Below are 19515 nucleotides of genomic sequence, written 5' to 3'. Positions count from 1 at the left end.
AGATACTATTTTCACAAAGTCTTGTTGCTTTGAAATTAATTATTCCATTATAAGGAATATCACATTTCAGAACAACTGAAGCACCGAATAAATGCATGAATAAAGGAGTAAATAAAGAAGAAATAAAATAAAATATTTTTATAGTAGAATACCAATTAATAAATGAAGAAATAGTGGAATTAGAAAAATCATCATGTTGAACCATTGCAGTAGTAATGGATTCGGGCAAGAACCATCGGTGAATACTAAAACCAGTAAGTGAAAGGGTATTAAGAAAGTTGCAAGTGCCTCTCCACAAATTACTTATTAATTATAAAAAAATAATAACTTCTCAAAGGATAAATTTGGAGAACATCGCCATAACCAAGAGTCAAACTCAACCTCATCATTATGGGGACAAACGGACATCATCTACCCCCCAGTGTGGTGCACTAAAGATGACATGAAGTCACGCATGTCTTTCTTCTGCCCAGATGACATAACCTCGACCTTATCAGGAGAAATTTGAGAAAAATGAGAGGTTGTTACAAAATAACTGACCTGTACTCCTCAAAACTGTTATGGTGTCGAAAGTCAAAGAAAGGCTGAGGAATATTCTGGACTTAAGGAGCTGAAGTGACACGACAATTAGATGCAAAAATGGGATCCTGGCGCGGATCCTATTATAGAAAAAATGGGTTTCTAGAAGAAAAAGGCCATTTGGGGGACAGTAGGCAAAATCTGGGTATAGACTGTACACCAGGATGGAAATGTATCTGTTAAATTTTCTTATTTTGTTAATTGTGCCACAATTATGTAAGAAAAGGCCCTTTTTACTAGGAAATACACACAGAAGTAGTTGGGGTAAATGAGCAGGATTTGGTAAATGACATTTGTGTTGTTTAGAAAAATAACGTGTGTGTGCGCGCGCGCATGTGCAGGCATCGCAAAGGGGGAATGGGTTCTCACTAAAGTATGGTAAAATGTGGACATCTGGTGAATCTGGGTGAAAATTATCAAAATTCTTTTACTACTCTTGTAACTTAAGTATGAAATGATTTCAAAACCAAAAGGGAAAATTTTTAAAAGCACCATGGAATCATTTCACAATGCATGAAGCTTGGGGTGGGGGACAAGAGAAAGATCCCAAAGAAAAGAATTTAGGGGCAAAACCCCGCATTAATTTATCCCCCAATATTAATACAAAATGTCCTCAAATTCTCACATACCTGGACATAGAGATACTCAAAAGCAACTGGATCTCTCCTTAGAAGGTCAATTGGATCCTTTGGGACGAAGCTAATTCGGAAAAGACACCTCATCTTATGGGAGCTCGGCCGCTGTGTCACCTAGAAGATCAGACCAAACATAAGACTCCTTCACTGCTGGCAGAGGGACATGGAGGCATAGGCAGCTTTGTTTCAACACCAAGGAAGAGTGGTCAAAGTTCTTTTACAATGTCTCCCAGATACCGACTCCCCAAAAACCGCACATATCCTATGCTGTGTTCCCCAGAAGCTAACCCTGAGATAAGGGACCTGCTGAGGAACTGCTCCCGGGAGAGGCTGGTAAAGGAGTGGGGGGAGCAGGTCAGGCAGGAGAGGAGCCAACCAAGGGCATAGTGCACAGAGGCAGGTAGCTACAGCCTAACCCACAGGGGACTCAGGAGGATTACCTACACCACAGAGCCATGGGAACCTGAGCCAAAGGACCACAGATCAGCCATTGGTTTCAGGCTGTCCCAAAGGGATATGAATTTCCAGGTGTGGCGAGAATGGGCGACCAAAGTCTATGGGCAGTCCTCTGAAGATCTGAAGATGCTGGTGCAGGAAGTGATAGCGCACCAAAACTAGGATGGGGTTGGGGGGTCAAAAAGGGGATCTGGAGGGAGACCACGGAGACTGTGATTATTGTATGACACAGCCATGGATTTTTTTTTTGTTTTTTTTTTTTTTTTCAATGAGACTCCAGACTGACTGCAGCAGGGAAAGCAGGAAAATGTCACCCTTGGATAACAATGCTTTGGAAAGTCAGAAGACAAAAGTTTTGGCCTGAGCACTAAATCTGGAGTCCACGAGTTTCCAAACTACCCGAAACTTTCCATAACGGGACACTTGTTCAAGGGAGTTCAAGGGAGTCGAGAATAGAAGTTGTTCAAGGGAGCTTAGAATACACCACAGGTTCTTTAGGGCTAAGGACCATGGATTGTTTGGTTTTCCTATTTTATAGCACAGCATATGCCAACTATTAGGTGTTAAGTTTCTTAATTCCTTTTGCAACTGAAGGGAATCAGCCAATGTAATAGTAGGTGCTTCATAAACAGCCGAATGAATACAAGATACTGGACTCCAAGGAAGAAGGTAAAAGCTCTTCGATTTCCCTTAAAGAGGTCAACACGATGCACCTGAACCATGCACCACGAACCAACAGTTGCTCTACTTGTAGTTTCATATACTTGTGTGTGCTTTTCTATGTATCTGTACGTAGCTTCATGGCCTTGTAACTCCTTCGTTACAGAGGACAAATCTGGCAAAATAAAAATGTTTGTGAACGGCAATTGAAAATTCAAAATAAAAATAACAATAGTTTTATTGAACACCATGTTGTGTGCGTGTGCACACATTCTTCCAGTTGCCATCCCTACTTTTGTTGAGCTGACGAATTTCAGTGGGAAAACAGTCCTTTTAAAGGTATAAGGCATCCTGAGAAGCAGTAACACTGACCCAGCTTTCTGGCTGTGGGTGCGATTACAGGGCTGACTGGACTCACCAGCCAATGGGCTGGAGGCTGGCTCTTCACCAGCTGCAGGTCAAGCAAACCAGGAAGAAGAAAATGTGGGAACTCCAAGAAGCTGGAAGCACTGCTCAGGCCTGCTATGGGGTTGTAAGGTGAGGTCATAGGGTATTTTGTCAGAAGGTCTGGGCTGAGATTAGAAAGTTGGATTATCATTTCATTACTGGTTAGAATCTATCTTTCTCAAATTTTCCACAAGTGATCTTGAGTCTACTTTTATCATCAGGAGGTTTTTTGAGAAATCATGTAATGCAAAAAAAAGTGCTTCAGACTCATTAGAAAATGTAGTTCCTAAAAAGAACAATCCCTAAAACAAACAAGAAAACAATTTCCTGGAAATTTGCAGTAGTATGTAAATAGACAATAATATTTTGTATATAAAGTTTAGTTATAAACTGCCAGAAATTCGGAGCTGTTTAAAAGTTCTTTTGGGGGTTCTCACCAAAATGGAATATTTTTAATGATTAATTTAAATGATTTTTGTCATTAGACACATTTCTTATACTTACTCTCCCTTTCTGCTATGCCTATAAATATTTCGGTGATCGAACCTTTCATATGCAATGACTTGCAAAAGGCATATAACTGGTTAGTCTCAGGATATTTAAATCAACCAAATTTCTTTCTAGAGAGCATACTTAAAGTTTTAACACTTTGCTTTTAGTTCTGGCTAAACATGAAACAAAGCCTCTTTTAGAAAGATAAGGGAAGCATCAGGGTTAGGGGCTTTTTGTTTCCTTTTAAGATTCGAGTCGAAATTTAATAACTGGAAATCAATCTGGAACGAGAAATTATGTGTACCTAGCACCAAGAGAGACTGAAAAAATCTCTCTCCAGCTAAATCAGCAAGCAGTTTTCCCATGAAGGCTACGCAATAGATAGAAGTTCAGAGGGATAGTCTAACTGCAAATATCAGAAAATTGTGGGAGGTTTCATTAGGCTCACAGCAACTGGCATTTACTGCTCCCAGCTGAAGGCCGCTCACTGTAAACACCTGTGACCACGGGCCAGCGCCCCACAACCCTGCACAGCCAGGGAGTGACTGCCCTCAGGAGCAGCCATCACCACCACCACCAAGGGACAAATACCCCCGTACCCCAGCCCTTAGGTGGGATACCTCTGCAGCACGTTCTCCACTGGCTTGCAGTGTTTCCCAGTGGGACCGAGCTCCAGTTGCCCACAGAGGAGACCGGCTCATTACTGGCACCCCCATTCCCCCCATTTCCCTTCCACTTCCTTTCCCAGCATTTCCCAATATCGCCTCCCAGTGAACCATGTGCCCCCAAACCCTTGTCTTAAGTCCGGTGTCTAGAGGAACTCCAAGCCGAACTCCTTTCACATGGGGGAATTCGGATTATCAGGGCTTGTTCCCCTAGAACAAATTATAAAAGAAGACCTGTTTCCAAGGGAGTTTTGGCACAGGTTAACAAACAACATGTGATGTGATTTCAAATATCTATAGGTTGCTTTAAGCCTCCTAAAGCGAGTTCAATTGGAGGGAGAGGGCTATAAATGAATACCAGTGAGAGCTTTGTCACTAATTCCCTGCACCGAGTTGGACCGAATCAAGAGATTTAGGGATATTGTGGGAGCAAACTTTCTGCTAATCCGTCCATCTGGGGGCACCTTGACTCCTCGCTTCTCCTCCTGGTCTTCCCGCGTATCTCGCTCCCTCCCGAAAGTCCCCTCATTACTGAGCTCTCCTACAGAAAGGGAACTTGTTGAAGTCCCTTATACTTCCAGCAAACACCCTGCTTGTGTCGAATCACAAGAGAAGTCAGGGTGCTACACTGAATTCAGCAGCCAAGCAGCCTGCTTGTCTCCCGACAGAACAGATGGGGGTGGCATTTTAGTAAGCAGGAACTGGGACACACGGGGGAATTTGGATCACACTGGCAGATCACATGTTTACAGTGGGCAGCCCTGGGGCAGGGATTTCAAGCTTCCACAAATAGTCACCAGTATGCACCCAGAACTTAAGACAACGAAATATGATATTGGCTTCATTTGAGTAATCGCAGGAGCTGGTTTCTTTTTAACAGTTTCAAGAGATCAATGGTCAGAACAGGTGAGCAAGTCATTTCCCATAACATAAAATAGGACCGACGGAGGCACATTCCCAGTGAGTAGCTGCTGAGTCTTTGATAATTCTGGATGTGACACCGACTGAGAAATTGACAGAAAGGGAAAACGTTACCTTGAGATGTGAAACCCATTATGAATGCCAGGGCATTCGTTAGTGGAGATACCCGAGGCTGCAGTGAGCAGATTTAAAGGATTCGAGAGGACAGGGGATTTCTGGGGCCGGGTAGCCTCTGCTCTCACCTGGGGGGTGTAATTTCACACACCTGAGTTAGAGTCTCCTGTTCATGAAGCAAGAGCAGCTTGGTTCCGGCCCCTTCTGTCCTCTGCTCCAGCATGAGGGAGAAGTGTTCGATGCCTTTGATGGAAAGCTTTTCTTGAAGAGTCAAGATGACATCCTTATAGAGAAAACACGGACAAGATGCCATCAGGATGGGCAGAGCTCTCTCGCAGAGTTTACTGGGACGGAAAAGGTTGCACAGAGGGGCTTCAGGTGTCTGCACTGTGTACCTTTGGTTCATTCCGAAGCCTGATGCTCCTCTTCCTGACCTCGCCCACCACCCCAAATCACTATGGAGATCAGAAACAGGGAGGCAACAGGTTGATCTAGCTGGAGGAGGTGCTTACTTGACTCACAGAGCTGATCAATCCATGGCGGAGGGGAGAGGGTTCAGGTCCCCTTGCTTCCTAATGGGGTGGTGATCAAACCTCTTCATAAAGTGGTCTACCCTTGGGGGTGGGCGAAATACCCCCCGCATGCCAAATCCAGCCCACCACCTGTTTGTTTGTGTAAATAAAGTTTTATTGAAACACAGTCACGTTTCTGTACTGTCTATGGCTGCTCTTGCCCCTTGCATTGGCAAGAGAGACTGTGTGGTCTGTGAAGCCCAAGATATGTGCTGTCTGGTCGTGTACAGAGAAAGTTTGCTGACCCTTAGTCTATACTTCGGGTTTTTTGTTTTTGTTTTTGTTTTTGAGAGAGCGAGCACAAGCTGGGGAGGGGGGGGGCGGGGAGGGGCAGAGGGAGAGCGAGAATCTTAAGCAGACTTCACACTCAGCGTGGAGTCTCACAGGGGGCTCGATCCCACAATTCTGAGATCATGACCTGAGCCAAAATCAAGAGTCAGAGGTGGGGCGCCTGGGTGGCTCAGTCGGTTAGGCCTCTGCCTTTGTCTCAGGTCGTGATCCCAGGGTGCTGGAATCAAGCCCCTAGTTGGGCTCCCTGCTCAGTGGGGAGCCTGCTTCTGCCTCTTCCTCTGAGGCTCCCCCTGCTTGTGCTCTCTCACTCTAGCACTCTCTGTCTCAAATAAATAAATAAATTCTTAAAATAATTTTTTTAAAAAGTCAGATGCTTAACCCACTAAGCCACCCAAGCAGCCAGAGTCTCTCTTGGTAAGGGCATGCGATCAGGAATGTGGGCTCTGGAATGTGGGCTCTACTCCCAGCTCGACTTCACGGGAGCTGTGCAGCTTAAGGCAAGTTATTTACCTTCGAAGTGTCTTCATGTCCCTGCTTCTAAACTGGGGATGCTACCAATACCTGCCTCAGAACAGATGTAAGGACTAAATGAGTTCACACAGAGAACACATTTACTGTAGCGCTATTTGATATAGAGGTAGGGGCTATAACAATACGCACACATTCGCTTTTACTTCACATCCCTGGGGAGAGAAGAAGGAGCAGGCTTTGTTAGCAATCTTTGGCAGGATTAAACATTTATGATGAGGTGGGTGTTCTATACATAAGCACTTGTTTACTGCATTGCAAAACAGATGTCTTTGAAAATGAAAAAAGAAACACCATTTTTTCCCCCATGTACTCGAAAACTCGTAAATGATCTCTCTTCAGGATGATTTATACTCAGATGCTAAAAATCCCAAGGAGCAGTGCTATTCCAGCCCGGGGCGATTCTACCTCACAGCAATTGGTAATTTCTGGAGACATCTATGGTGGTCACAAGGGGACTGGGGCTGCTCTCAATATTGAGGGATACAGCTAAGAATCTTACAATACCCAGGACATGCCCCACCAAGAAGAGTTACCTGGTCCCAAGTACCAACAGTGTCAAGATAGGAAAACCCTGCAATACATACAGATTTGGTGGTGGTTGTTGTTGTTGTTGTTGTTGTTTTTTAGCTCATCTTTTTGAAATTTTGTTTCTTCCCTGTAGACCTTTCTCAATTTCTTCAGGCCCCTTTAATGGCTGTTTTGCTGTTGTTTATTTTTTGTTATTAAGTAAATGCCATCCCAGTGTAGGGCTTGAACTCACAACTCCAAGATCAAGAGTGGCGTGCCCTACCGACTGAGCCAGCCCAGCGCCCTTCTCCAGGCCCCTTTAAAACAAGGACCCTCACACCTAATCACCACCTCAGACATCATTCAACAGAAATGCCTTGACTATATATTGTATTTCATAAAAAAACACTCTCTGTGTCATCAGTTTTGTTCAAGGGCCAGAAAAGAACAAACAAACCAGCCTCTGTGTGGCAACAGATACTTTATAAAAGAGTCTCCTCAAACACCAGGGAGGACAACGGAAAATCGATAGCAATAGTTTTTCCTCGCCGTGATTCTCTAGCAAGAATTCTGGCAATTTTTATTAACCAGTGTCGTATTCCTTTCATAACTCTACTTCTCTTTTACAACTCCCAGCCAACGTCTGCGGCCATAGTAAAGCTGTTGGGTGCGAGCCACAGTGAGCTTGAACTTGCTGCCCTCTGTCTTCTCGGTGCCGCCCACCACCCTCAGGGAAATCAAACTCACTCACTCTAGTGTGGGTTCCCAAGACCAAGGCCAGAGGGAATGAACAACAGGACTCTCTTTGAAATCGAGAGGGATTTCGATGAAGGAATGTATTCAAGTCTTGACCTATATCTTCAGATGGGGCAGGTGGTCTAACAGCAAGGAGATTTCCTGACCACGTGACGTGGTAGCATAGACCAAGCTGTGGTGGCACAGGGAGATCTAATAATGTGGCCTGTGGGTTACCTTGGGGATCTGCAAAAACCGATGGCCTGGCCCGAGCACGTAAGCTGGCCACGCCCATTCATTTACATATTGTCTTTGTAGGAAAGGAGTCGTCTTGCCCAAAGAAACATTTGCCTCTCTGCTCCTGGCTCTTCGGGGGAGTGTCTGTCCACCTGAGAGCCGGAGAGACAGCCGAGAGCCTGTGCCCACGACATGAGGGCCTTGGGCCAAATGTTTGCAGCGCGACGTCCGGAGGAGCGGGATCCTACAGTCAGGCCCACGGGGGGCTCAGCTTGTCTATGTGGCCAAGCTCGGACAAAAACTCTGAACACCGAGGCTCACTGGAGCCCCTCCCCGGCTGGCAGTCCCGCAACCGTGCTGTCTCGTGCGATTGCTGGGAGAACGAAGGGGTTGGGAAATTCTAAGCTGGCAAACTCTCCTGCCCTCTGCACCTACGCCCACTGGTGGTTTTAACCTGGGTCCTCTTGCTGTGATGGAATACCACCATGAGGGCGCCTGGGTGGCTTAGACCGTTAAGCCTTGGCCTTTGGTTTAGGTCACGGTCCCCAGGTCCTGGGATCGAGTCCCGCATTGGGCTCCCTGCTCAGTGGGGAGTCTACTGCTCCCTCTCGCTCTGTGATCTCTCGCTTTCACTCTCTCACAAATAAATAAACAAATAAATAAAATTTTTAAAAAAACAAAACAAAACAAAACCCCGTAACTGTGCTTATAACAATTTGCCGAGTTCTGCAAGTCCTTCAAGTCAACCATGGAACCAGAGGGCGGACTTAAGGACCTCCGGAGCCCACCGTCTATGGCTGCTTTGCTGACACAACAGAACAGAGTAGTTTCGAGGGAGATCAAACAGGCCACAGAGCTGGAAATACTTAATCTCCTTCCAGAAGTCTGCCCACCTCTAGGCTAGCAGATCAATAATAAGAGTAAGACATTGCTATCCACGGATTTTGAGGAGGAATAAAGGAAAAGGACTTTGTCAGTCACCCCCATTTAAAATGAGCGGTGTCGCACGAAGGTGATGGTTCAGTGCGGAAGGATTTGAGGACGGCTTATACGCTCCATCATCAATCTCGAACACTGTGCTCTCCATCACCTGCTACATCGGCACCTACTTCAAGCACTTCCAAACGGGCTGCTTGTTGGTATCACGGCAATAAGGGAACAGGCGTCTGCAGAAATGCTTCTACTTGTGCGGTCTATGCTGACTAATTTACAAAACCGAGAATGAGGGGTTGACTATTGACAGACATTTTTAACACAGACTTGATAGTCTCTTGATACATTGTTGTACAGATCATCACTAGGGACTTTTTTTAAAACCTCCATAAAAATCTCTTTTATTGTGCCATTTGAAGAAAGCCTATTTTAGGCTGCTGGAACATTAGGGAGCAATCAATTTCTGCACACACTTTTCTCCAATAAAAAAGAGAATATGCACTTTTTTTTCCCCAGGAAGAAAGCATGGGGGAAAAGAACCCATCTGCTTTGTTCTAATACCCTTTTTGTACCACTCACCTGTGGCTCCACAGTAATAGGACTGCTCTGTGACTCTTCCTTTTTACCCCTTCTCCTGAGAAGCATGCCTTATTTCTTTCTTTTTAGGCATTAATTTTATGAAATTGGTTACAGCAATTAAAAGCAAATGTTATCTTTATATCATCCTACCCCTTGTTTTTGCTGGACACCAAAGAAGCAGATATTCAATTAACAGCTAGCATCTTAATCTTCCTGGGGGCTGACATTGCTAAGAAATTTTAGGCAGGGTGCCAAGCCTTCTTGGGGACCGTCATGCTCTTTTAATTACACCGGAGTTGCATAAAAATAACTAGCCCTAGTGGTTCATCACACACACACACACACACACACACACACACGGAGCAGAACCTTCTTAGTTTAAGCTTTTTTTTCCAGTTTGTTTTTAAGTATTCACACACTACCTTATTTGGAAGCAACCAAAAAAGTCTCAGAAAGAAACAGTTTGGCAAGAAGGTGTGGCCACATCAGGCTGACCGTGGGACTTTCAGGCCACACCTGCCAGTGTCCAGGTGAAGATCAGGGGGTCCGCTTACCTTTATGGAGGTGCTGCCATCAAAGCGAAATGATTTGGTCTGTCCATTTTCCAGATACACTTTCAAAACATTTGGCATAAAAAGAAGTGAATTATCCTTAACAGTTTCCTGTTTAATGACAGCAACAAACAAGAAGGTCAAATGAGCATTCTGCCCTTTGCAGAAGCAGTATCTATCTACAATGTATTCTAATCCCAACATGAAAAAAAAGTGTGGCGGGGAACTCTCTAGGGCTAAAAACTGTCCCTCCCGTGATATCTGAGTTCTGTTGTTCATAGCAAAACTCTTCTTCTCCAGCTACAAATAACTCAGTTGATGCAAATAAAAGAACTTTTTTTTTCCCATCTGAAAATAAATCCGTTGAATGTTTTTTTTTTTTTTAAAGATTTTATTTATTTATTTGACAGAGAGAGATCACAGTAGGAGAGAGGAAGGGAAGAGATCACAGAGAGAGGAAGGGAAGCAGGCCCCCTGCTGAGCAGAGAGCCTGATGTGGGACTCGATCCCAGGACCCTGAGATCATGACCTGAGCCGAAGGCAGCGGCTTAACCACCTGAGCCACCCAGGCGCCCCCGTTGAATGTTTTTTAAAAGTCAAGGTTTCCCATCGGAAAACCCAATGAAGGAAATAATTTCTTTGTAATTGAACTACAGTGCTCAGGACAGCAAGGCCAGCCTTTGCAGAGCAGTCTATCTTGAAAAGAACGGGACCAGCAATGATAACCTTTGATGTGGTACCTTTGGCACCTGGTAGAGCTCATGCAAAGTGAGTAACAAGCAAGAACATGCTTGAAGTATACAGTTGTTTTAGGAAACAATTATTTTTTAAAAATTTTATTTATTTGAGAGACAGAGATCACAAGTAGGCAGAGAAGCAGACAGGGAGAGAGAGGAGAAAGCAGGTTCCCTGCTGAGCAGAGAGCCCGATGTAGGGCTCGATCCCAGGACCCTGGGATCATGACCTGAGCCGAAGGCAGAGGCTTAACCCACTGAGCCACCCAGGCGCCCCGGAAACAATTATTTTTAAGTAGGCTCCATGCTCAATGTGGGGCTTCAACCCATGACCCAGAGAGATCAAGAGTTGCATGCCCCCCCCAACGGACTCAGGAAGGTGGAACAATTTTTAATCCATTTAGAAATGTTCCTTAAACTCAAAGGGGACATTTAAGGAATGGATGAGCATGGTAAAGGTTAAAACACTGAGTCTATAACAAACATTTTAACTCAAAAATAATTCAAGAAGAAATGCTTGGAACATGACCAGAAATGAACAAGAGAAACGTATTGCTTTCAATTTTCTCTTTAACTGAAAGTAGGGAGAGATGGCAGGGGAAGAAAGAAGGCATGTGGGATGCGCTCTGCCAATCCTTTCTCCCATGCAGCCGGTCACGGGGTCACAGAAGCCAACTGGAACTCAGCAGTCATGAAACTCTATGTCCCTTGTTTTACAGATGAAGAAACTAAAGACAAGATGTCCAGAGATTGGCTAATGTCCTACAGATAACCCATGAGATTCAATCCCTGGGTATTTCTGTAAGAGACTTTGTGCCTTTCACTTTCTGCTCCTTTCTCTGAGTTTCCTTTCTCTCCTTTCCCCTCCTGTGGACTTGACACCTGACTCCTTGCTACCCAACTCACCGAGTGGGTTTGGCTCCAAGGCCACATGAAGAGATATGCAGTGACTCAGTAGAGCAAGAGTAGGCTGGACATAAAGATGGTCCCAAAGGTTGAGGAACAGACACGTGAGTGAATGTCCCTGCCACACACAGGCCTGTGGGGAGACAGTGGGGGGGCCGCAGGTGATGACCGACCCTCAGAGCTGTCCTCACACACCAGCTGTCTTGAATGAGCCCTATTAGATCCAGGATGAAGTGAGACTGCCATAGCAGCTTCTAGAATCACATTCTTGCTAAAAATACATAAACTGATTGCCCAATCTCATGCTCGGAAGCTTGAAAAAAGATGAGCTAAGGGTGGCCTTCTGTGATAGTGTGATTCCTCTGTGACTGGTACCTTCCAGCTTTGTCTTGTAAGATGCTAACGGATGCTAACTACATCCAGAGGGACAGGGATACACTATGGCGGGCGGAACAGTGTGGGGTGAACAGGGGCAGAGGAGACGGGGTGGGAGATGGTGATTGGGAAGACAGGGGCCACAGCTGAAATGCTCCCAGGGCAGCACAGTGACAGCCCGAGGCCCCTCCCACAAGCATCCCATAATTGAACAGATTGGCCATCCAACCCCTGGACTCCAAGCAGGGCAGACACAGGTCAGAGAGTTTTGACAAGGACACACTTGGACCAGGAGGGCCTCGCTCAGGATGTGCAGGCCACGCCTTCAAATTCAGACCCAGGACCGCCCTCGGAGAAGACTTTGTGACCTGTCACGAGCAAGTCATGGATGAGATTTTGTCCTCGTGAGTTCATGTAAACTCCGCCACCAGCAACAACATAACCTTGACCACAAACGCTGGTATTTCAGAGGCTCAAAAATGATTAGTGCCTTACATGACTGCTTTCGAAAAACTAAAAACATGAGGCTAGATTTTCTTGGGAGAAAAAAATGGAAACTCAGCCTCCAATTGATGTGTGCACTATTCATTTAGAAGATGAATTACGTGCCTGGGCAATCGTGATTTCCATCAAGACCTATGGATGAAGATTCGGGCTGTATATCTTTACTTCTGTTGGCATATATGACCCTTTCCCTGCATCTTCACCTCTTTCCCTTTTGATCAGTGAAAAGAAATGGAGACATTTAATTCTGAATAAGGAAAAACTTAAGGGAAGCCTTTCTCAAAATATATAATGGAAGCGTGCTCACTTGGCACAATGGAAAGAAGCACGTGGAAGGTTCAGAGGCCTATTTTACTCAACCTGGGGTGATGCCAGAGATCACAGACAATCAACTCCTCTGCAAAGTAGTGAGGTCTCTAACATTGGAAGCGTTCGAAGAAACACGGGACTACATATTCTGGATACTATAGAGGGAACCCATCAGGAGCAACATGGTCATCTCTCAAGCCCTTTGCAATTCTGAGATTTAGCAGCCCCGTGAAATCCAACCACGAATTCTCTATTGAGCATTCCAGAGGGGTGACTGGCTGTGCTGTGGGCAAAGCCCCTATTTCAGCCACTCTCTTTGAGCCGCAAGCAGGCAACGGTCAACTCACCGACACTTGGCCATTGATGATGACCTCCTCGGAGAACCGCACTTTGACCGGATTGGACTTTAATCTTGCCTTTTTGGCAGCACTAATAAATGCTGACTTGGGAGACTAGAAAAAAGAAAACACTGGGTATCATTATTGGGAACATAGAGCAAACCCTGGAGCAGTTGTTTTCTAGCTTTCTCCTCTCGTATATGCAATATTTCTGCTAAAAAGTACATTTGGTACATGTCCAATTTGAGGATGAAACACAAATCATGGAAGCAATCAAAACCCTGTCATGCTCATAAAGTAGGAGCTTTGATTTAGTCAAACAGCGCGCTCTATGTTCTTGCTGAGCACCTTCCCAAGGATCTTTTTATTTTTCTTTTTTTGAGAGGAGAGAGGGAGAAAGAGAGCAGGGGCAGAGGAAGAGGGAGAATCTTAAGCAGGCTGTATGCTCGGCGCAGAGCCCAACACAGGGCTCATTCTCACAACCCCGAGATCACGGCCCGAGCTGAAATCAAGAGTCTGACATTCAACCGACTGAGCCACCCGGCTGCCCCACTCAAGGATCTTTTAAAATAATGCCTGCAAAAGTCACAAACCGTGCTTTGAATATAGAGCTTTGAGCGCAACATGGAGGGTGAAATGTTGGTCAAAGGTAATGTTGGGTTCATGTCGAATTGATCACTCATTATTTTAAAGAGGTGGAGAAGATTCACTAATAGTTCTAAGGTGATCGATAGTCCCACTGTTATTCACACAAAGGGTTTAAGGGCGTGTGAACAAGCAAGAGCGCGCACACACAAAACACACCCACTTTATGTGCCCCAAACTTGAATTTCAGCCTCTTGCTGGTAATCTGTCATCCAGAGTTCTTGCAGGATGGGGCAGAGACCACTTTGGCTTACAATTGAATGTTGGCTTCATATTCTGTCTCACTGTAAAGGTTCTTCGTAGAGTTGACCCTTCAACAACATAGGATCCACTTACGTGTGGATTTTGGGGGGAAAGTACAGTACAATATCATAAATGCATTTCCCTTTTCAACATTTATATTTATTTTATTTCTTTAAGTAATCTCAACACCCGATGTGGGCTCAAACTCATGATCAACAGTCAGATGCTCTACTGACTGAACCAGCCAGACACACCAACATAGTTTCCTTATGATTTTCTTAATAATATTTTCTTTTCCATAGCTTGCTTTATTCTAAGAATACAGAATATAATACATCGAACATACAAAATACATGTTTACATTATCGGTAAGGCTTCTGGTCAACCGTAGGCTATCAGTAGTTAAGTTTTGGGGGACTCAAAAGTTACATGCAGGTTTTTGACTGCATGGGAGTTGGTGTTCCCAACACCCACGTTGTTGAAGGGTCAATTGTATTGTCTTTTGTTGGAAAGGAGCTGAGTAACTCAAGTTTTCTTCCTCAGAAACTAAACGTGCAAGAGGGAAACTTGCTCAGAAGTGTACTGTGATCCAGAGCGAACTCCTGCTGCACAGTTCACCCCATCTGAGAATCATCCTTCTTGCAGAATTTTAATGAAGCCTGAGGAGAAGGGAACTCACACTTAGGAGGTGTCCACTATGTTGCAGGCACCATTTGTTTATTTTAAAAAGGACCACATTCTCTACTGAATCTAATAAACAGGAAAATATTTAGTTTGAATCATGAAATTGCTACTTGATAGATTAAAATTGTCAAGCACTGCAAATTGCAAATTGCAAATTGTCCAACCTAATCGTTTTTGTGGTATGTGGTCCCAAGAGGTTCAGGCTGTTGTGGAAAGAATCCTAGTAATTGACTCGAGAACAAAACATAGAGGCTCGACTTTCTGTGCCCTGTATTAATCTCAGGGCACAAAAGCCAATTAGGGGGTCCCAAACTTTGAATTTTGAGTAAAAATGAAAAAGGTTCCCATCTTTGTCAAATGCAAGTGTACTTGAGATCAATTAAAATGATATGATAAAATAGAGAAATGAAATGACAAATCCATACAATGGAGTATTAGTCAGCCATAAAATGGAATGATGTTCTGGTTTGTGCTACAACATGGATAAACCTCAGGAACATTATGTTGAGTGAAAGAAACCAGACACAAAAGGCCATGTATTGTAGCATTGGACTCCATTTCCATGAACTGTCTGGAACAGGCAACTCGATATAGACGGAAGGTAGAATAGTGGTTACCCCGGGCAGGTGAGGACAATGGGGAGTGACTAACATCTGCGGGGGTTGATTTCCTTTTGGGGTCATGAAAAGGTTCTGGAACAAGACAGCAGCGACTGTTGAACAAGATGGTGGACATACTTAATGTCCCCGATTTGAATGCTTTAAAATAGTGAAAATGGTAGATTTATGTTACGTGCATCTTCCTGTAAAAAGATAAAATCGCTGTTGGCACTGTGTGTGCCTGTACCAGGGAGGAGTTTTGCTTGAATACTGGACACAATCCTGTTACCTTAAGTTTCCCTCCACACCCATCCCACCTGCTGCGCTCATCCGTGTCTTAGGGGACAGGGTGGATGAACGGATGGTTTGGTCGCCGGAGCTTTAATTTCCCTGTTTATGCAAGATGTTTGCAGAGAAGGCTGACCTCTTGGAACACAACAAAAGAAAACAGAACCAAGAACTCAAAGCTCTAAAGAACAACATGTTGACATGTTCAATATGACTTTTAAAAGCCCCACTCCAGGGCGCCTGGACGGCTCAGTCTGTGGGGCTTGTGCTTCTTGATCTCCGGGTTGGGAGTTCGGAGCCCCATGTTGAGTGTAGAGGTTACTAAAAAAAAAAAAAAAAAAAAAAAAAAAAGTCCTACTATAGAGCTTAAGGGATGGGATGGTGGTGTTCTCCTCGGATCGCTGTAATTATAGGCTGAGTTTGGTAATGATTAACGAACAAATCGTACAGTAGTGAGTTCTTTTGCTTTCGATATGCCACTTTTTAGCTGAAGGGAAAACATTATTTTCTCTTAATGATTTTAGGCAGGCGATACTTACACTGGCACAATGGGTTTCACACAAAGGGAGTGGGCTGTCAGAAAGCTACCAAGAACAGAAGCTACTAATTAGATAAGGGGCTCAAGCTTTGAAGCCCCCCCCCCCCCCCCCACCAACCACTGCCGCCTCGGGCTCTAGCATCCTTTATTCATGAAGGCTCTCATGTGTGCTCAACATGCCAGATATAGAGGTTGATTCCCCTGTGCATCTGAATCTTTTAATATAGCACTTTGCCACGTTTTCCTGAAATGATCTATATCACTCATTGCCTCAATAAAAAAAGCACTTCACAGGGGTGTCTGGGTGGCTCAGTGGGTTAAGCCTCTGCCTTCAGCTTAGGTCATGATATCGGGATCCTGGGATCGAGACCCGTGTCATGGTGGGGGGGGGGTCCCTGCTCAGCAGGGAGCCTGCTGTCCCCTCTCTCTGCCTGCCTCTCTGCCACTTGTGATCTCTGTCAAATAAATAAATAAAATCTTAAAAAAAAAAGCACTTCACAAGGACACTTGGGTGGCTCAGTCGGCTCAGCATCTGCCTTTGGCTCAGGTCATGATCCCAGGGTCCTGGGATTGAGCCCCGCATCCAGCTCCCTACTCAGTGGGGAGTCTGCTTCTCCCTTTAACCTCTTGCCTCCTCCGCAGATTTATCTGCCCTGCCCTAACCACAAACCTGATGAACGAGGAGAACCAGCCAGGAACTAGATAGCTAAGGAGTTAAGTAAATACTATTCTATGTGTATTTTGAAGCCAACAGACTTGGGATAAAAGGCCGAGAATTCAGGCCAGGGCATTTTTCTTATTCCAGATTTGCGACTATTTTATGTAATTGACATATGTTTCAAAAATTACTTTTGGATAATAAAAACATAAGCTCCTCAAGTCTGAAGGTTACCGAATTAGAGTCAACAAAATAATGGCTTATTCCACTGGCTGGAGTTACATGTGGCATGCGGGGTACGTAATCCCATCACGACTGCGGTTTTCACTCTGATCTTCTTTTGCGCCTCAAAAAACATACAATGTACACCCCTCAGAACCCGATGAGTTAATTCTGAGCAACCTGCAGGCCTGTAGGTGCTGATCACAAGCACTTCCTATCCTGTAGTGGAAATGATGAGTGATTACCATTTAAAATAATCAGATTCCCCTGCTGTTAATTAATTTAAGATTAGAAGGGCTCTAATCAACGTCTTTCCAAATCTGCTGTTGCTTTTGCTGGGCTTTTAGAGGCTCAGAAGTCACTAGAACATCGTTTGGAAAAAAAAATTACCTAAATAAGATAAAATTTCTGAGGGTAAAGCATAGGGTCTTAAATTTACAACTCCTATATGTCTACAGTACTCTGTACGTGGAAGGTAGGCATGGAGTAAGTATGTGGTGAAGTCTGAGTTAGCCCACAGTTATCACCGGGTCACTTAGCGTGGAGTTTCCCCAGAGCAGCGCCTAAGACAAGGACTGACAAGCAGGAAGCTGAATGGGAGGCGCTCCCAGGAAACACGCATGGATGACCAGGAGGAAGGAAGAGTGACCCAATGAAGCATCCCACAAGCCTGAAACTGGGCTGGCATGACACACGGCAGGAGGATCTGGTCTGGATTCTGGGACTATCTAACACATGGAGGCTCCCATAAGGAGATAGGTAGTCTCTCCCGGTGTGTGGAACATAGTAGAAGTTGGGCAGGAAGGAGAAGCAGGAAAGCAAGTCCCTCAGCTCTCGGGTCCAGAAAAAAGCCGAGTGAATGAAAATCATGATTGCGCCAGCCTACAGAATGGACAGTAACTTATCCCAAGTGCCACAGAGCCAGCACTGTGTAATGGGAGGGAATTGAAGAATTTCAACAGTCTGTTTCTCAAGCCTCATTACACTAGGAAGTTCTGGAAGTTCCAGATTTGGGAATGTGGGAGGTAAAGTCAAAGGAAAGGAGGAAGGAGCCAGCAAGAAAGCCCTGGAATAAAACACAGAGTGCGAGGAAAGAAGATGGTGCAAAAGATGGAATAAAATCCACAAGAGACCCAGAAATTTCTTCTTCAGAATGTCATCATAATGGAAGGGGGGAACTTCTCACTAGATATAGATAAAGACTTCTACGCAAAGGTGTTGTGTGCAGAATTAGAAGGGAAGACCACTGAGATCAGTATGAGAGGCTTAATAAGAGGGTGTTGGCTAAGTAAATCTTGGTTTAGTGTAATGCTTTCCAGCCATGCATACGATGCTGATAAAGAATTCTCGATGGTATGAAACCATGTTTATGACAGACTAAGTGAAAGGAGCAGAATAAACTCAATGTCCAAGATCTCCACTAGTGACAAGGCATCTATCACATGACTGGAAGGAACCAGGCCGATAGTTTACACTGCTTGTCTCTGAGGAAAAGATGGGCTGACGTATATTTTTTTGCTCTCGTGTGTGTTGCCTTCTATACTTCCACAATTTTTCTTTAAGAAATAAAGGAAACATGGCAGAAGGGGAGAGCCATATATAACACTTCAAAAACAAGGCAGCAGCCTGTGAAGAACGACTTCTCAAAAGCCTCAGGAATCAATGAATACTGTTATGCTGAAAAAAATAAATTAATTAAAAAAAAAAAGCCTCAGGAATTTCCACAGCAGGGCTCACTGTGGGGGAGCCCCGGGCCCATGGGGAGTGACGTAAGAAGGGGCAAACACTGGTTCTCTGTCTTGACGGGGCCTTACTAGGCAGAAGAAATACAACATAACAAATGCTGGCCGGCAGGTTACAGAATAAATTAAAATGCTAATTTTGAGTATCTGCAATAAAAGCAGAATTTATACATGTTCTTTCAGCCTGGGGGCCCATCTGTTTCAGGATGCCGATCCTGGCTGCCGAGAGAAATGGTCAGCAAGAAGGGTTTGGCTAGGCCGAGGAAGTATTGGGGTAGGATATGTGGTGGGCTTTTCAGGAAGGAGGGCTAATCCAGGGAAGTCAAAGACGAGGATGCCACCCAGCGACCGAGCAGGGAGAGAGTGCTACGAGGCGCAGAGGTGCAGCTATTGGCCAGAAGAACACACAACACTCGCTCCTGAAAGTTGTGGTCAAATGTTGACTTTCATTATAGCGCAAGAGCAACAGCCTCCTGAACTCCTGGAAAGTTCCAGATGATCTATTATAGGAAGTTCCATGAATCACTGGTAATAATGAGGATTCATATGAATAACCAGTCACGCGCACTCGAAACCAGCAAGCAAAGCCACAAGACACAACCCTTAACTTAAATGCCAAAGTCCCTGTTCTTTCTCCAAGTCTACTGCATGGGGTAAAACATTACCTCACATTGCAAAAATAACCTGGTTTGGAATACAATGGTTCCGATCTCGCATGTCTAAGAGGTTACAAAGTGGGAAGAGGGAAGCCAGGAGACGCAAGGTGAACTTGAAGTTTCATTAGGAATTTGTAGTGGGCCAACCACTTGGTTTTTGTAGGCATTT

The 19515-nt window shown here is 44.7% G+C and overlaps 1 protein-coding gene across 4 annotated transcripts in view; it reads right to left on the bottom strand.

The window, feature by feature from the left end:
• FRMPD4 (FERM and PDZ domain containing 4) overlaps positions 1–19515 on the bottom strand; it is a 550653-nt gene that overhangs the window by 25378 nt on the left and 505760 nt on the right. For all 4 annotated transcript variants that reach the window (XM_059157257.1, XM_059157256.1, XM_059157259.1 and 1 more), the window contains exons 6-9: positions 13081–13185; positions 9909–10016; positions 5121–5252; positions 1209–1328 (exon numbers count right to left, since the gene is read on the bottom strand). In XM_059157257.1, coding sequence (XP_059013240.1) covers positions 1209–1328; positions 5121–5252; positions 9909–10016; positions 13081–13185 — 465 coding nt within the window. The remainder of the gene's footprint in view (positions 1–1208; positions 1329–5120; positions 5253–9908; positions 10017–13080; positions 13186–19515) is intronic.

The sequence above is a fragment of the Mustela lutreola genome, chromosome X (genome assembly GCF_030435805.1).
Source record: "Mustela lutreola isolate mMusLut2 chromosome X, mMusLut2.pri, whole genome shotgun sequence".
NCBI lineage: Eukaryota > Metazoa > Chordata > Mammalia > Carnivora > Mustelidae > Mustela > Mustela lutreola.
This window is presented reverse-complemented; position numbering and strand designations above follow the sequence as displayed.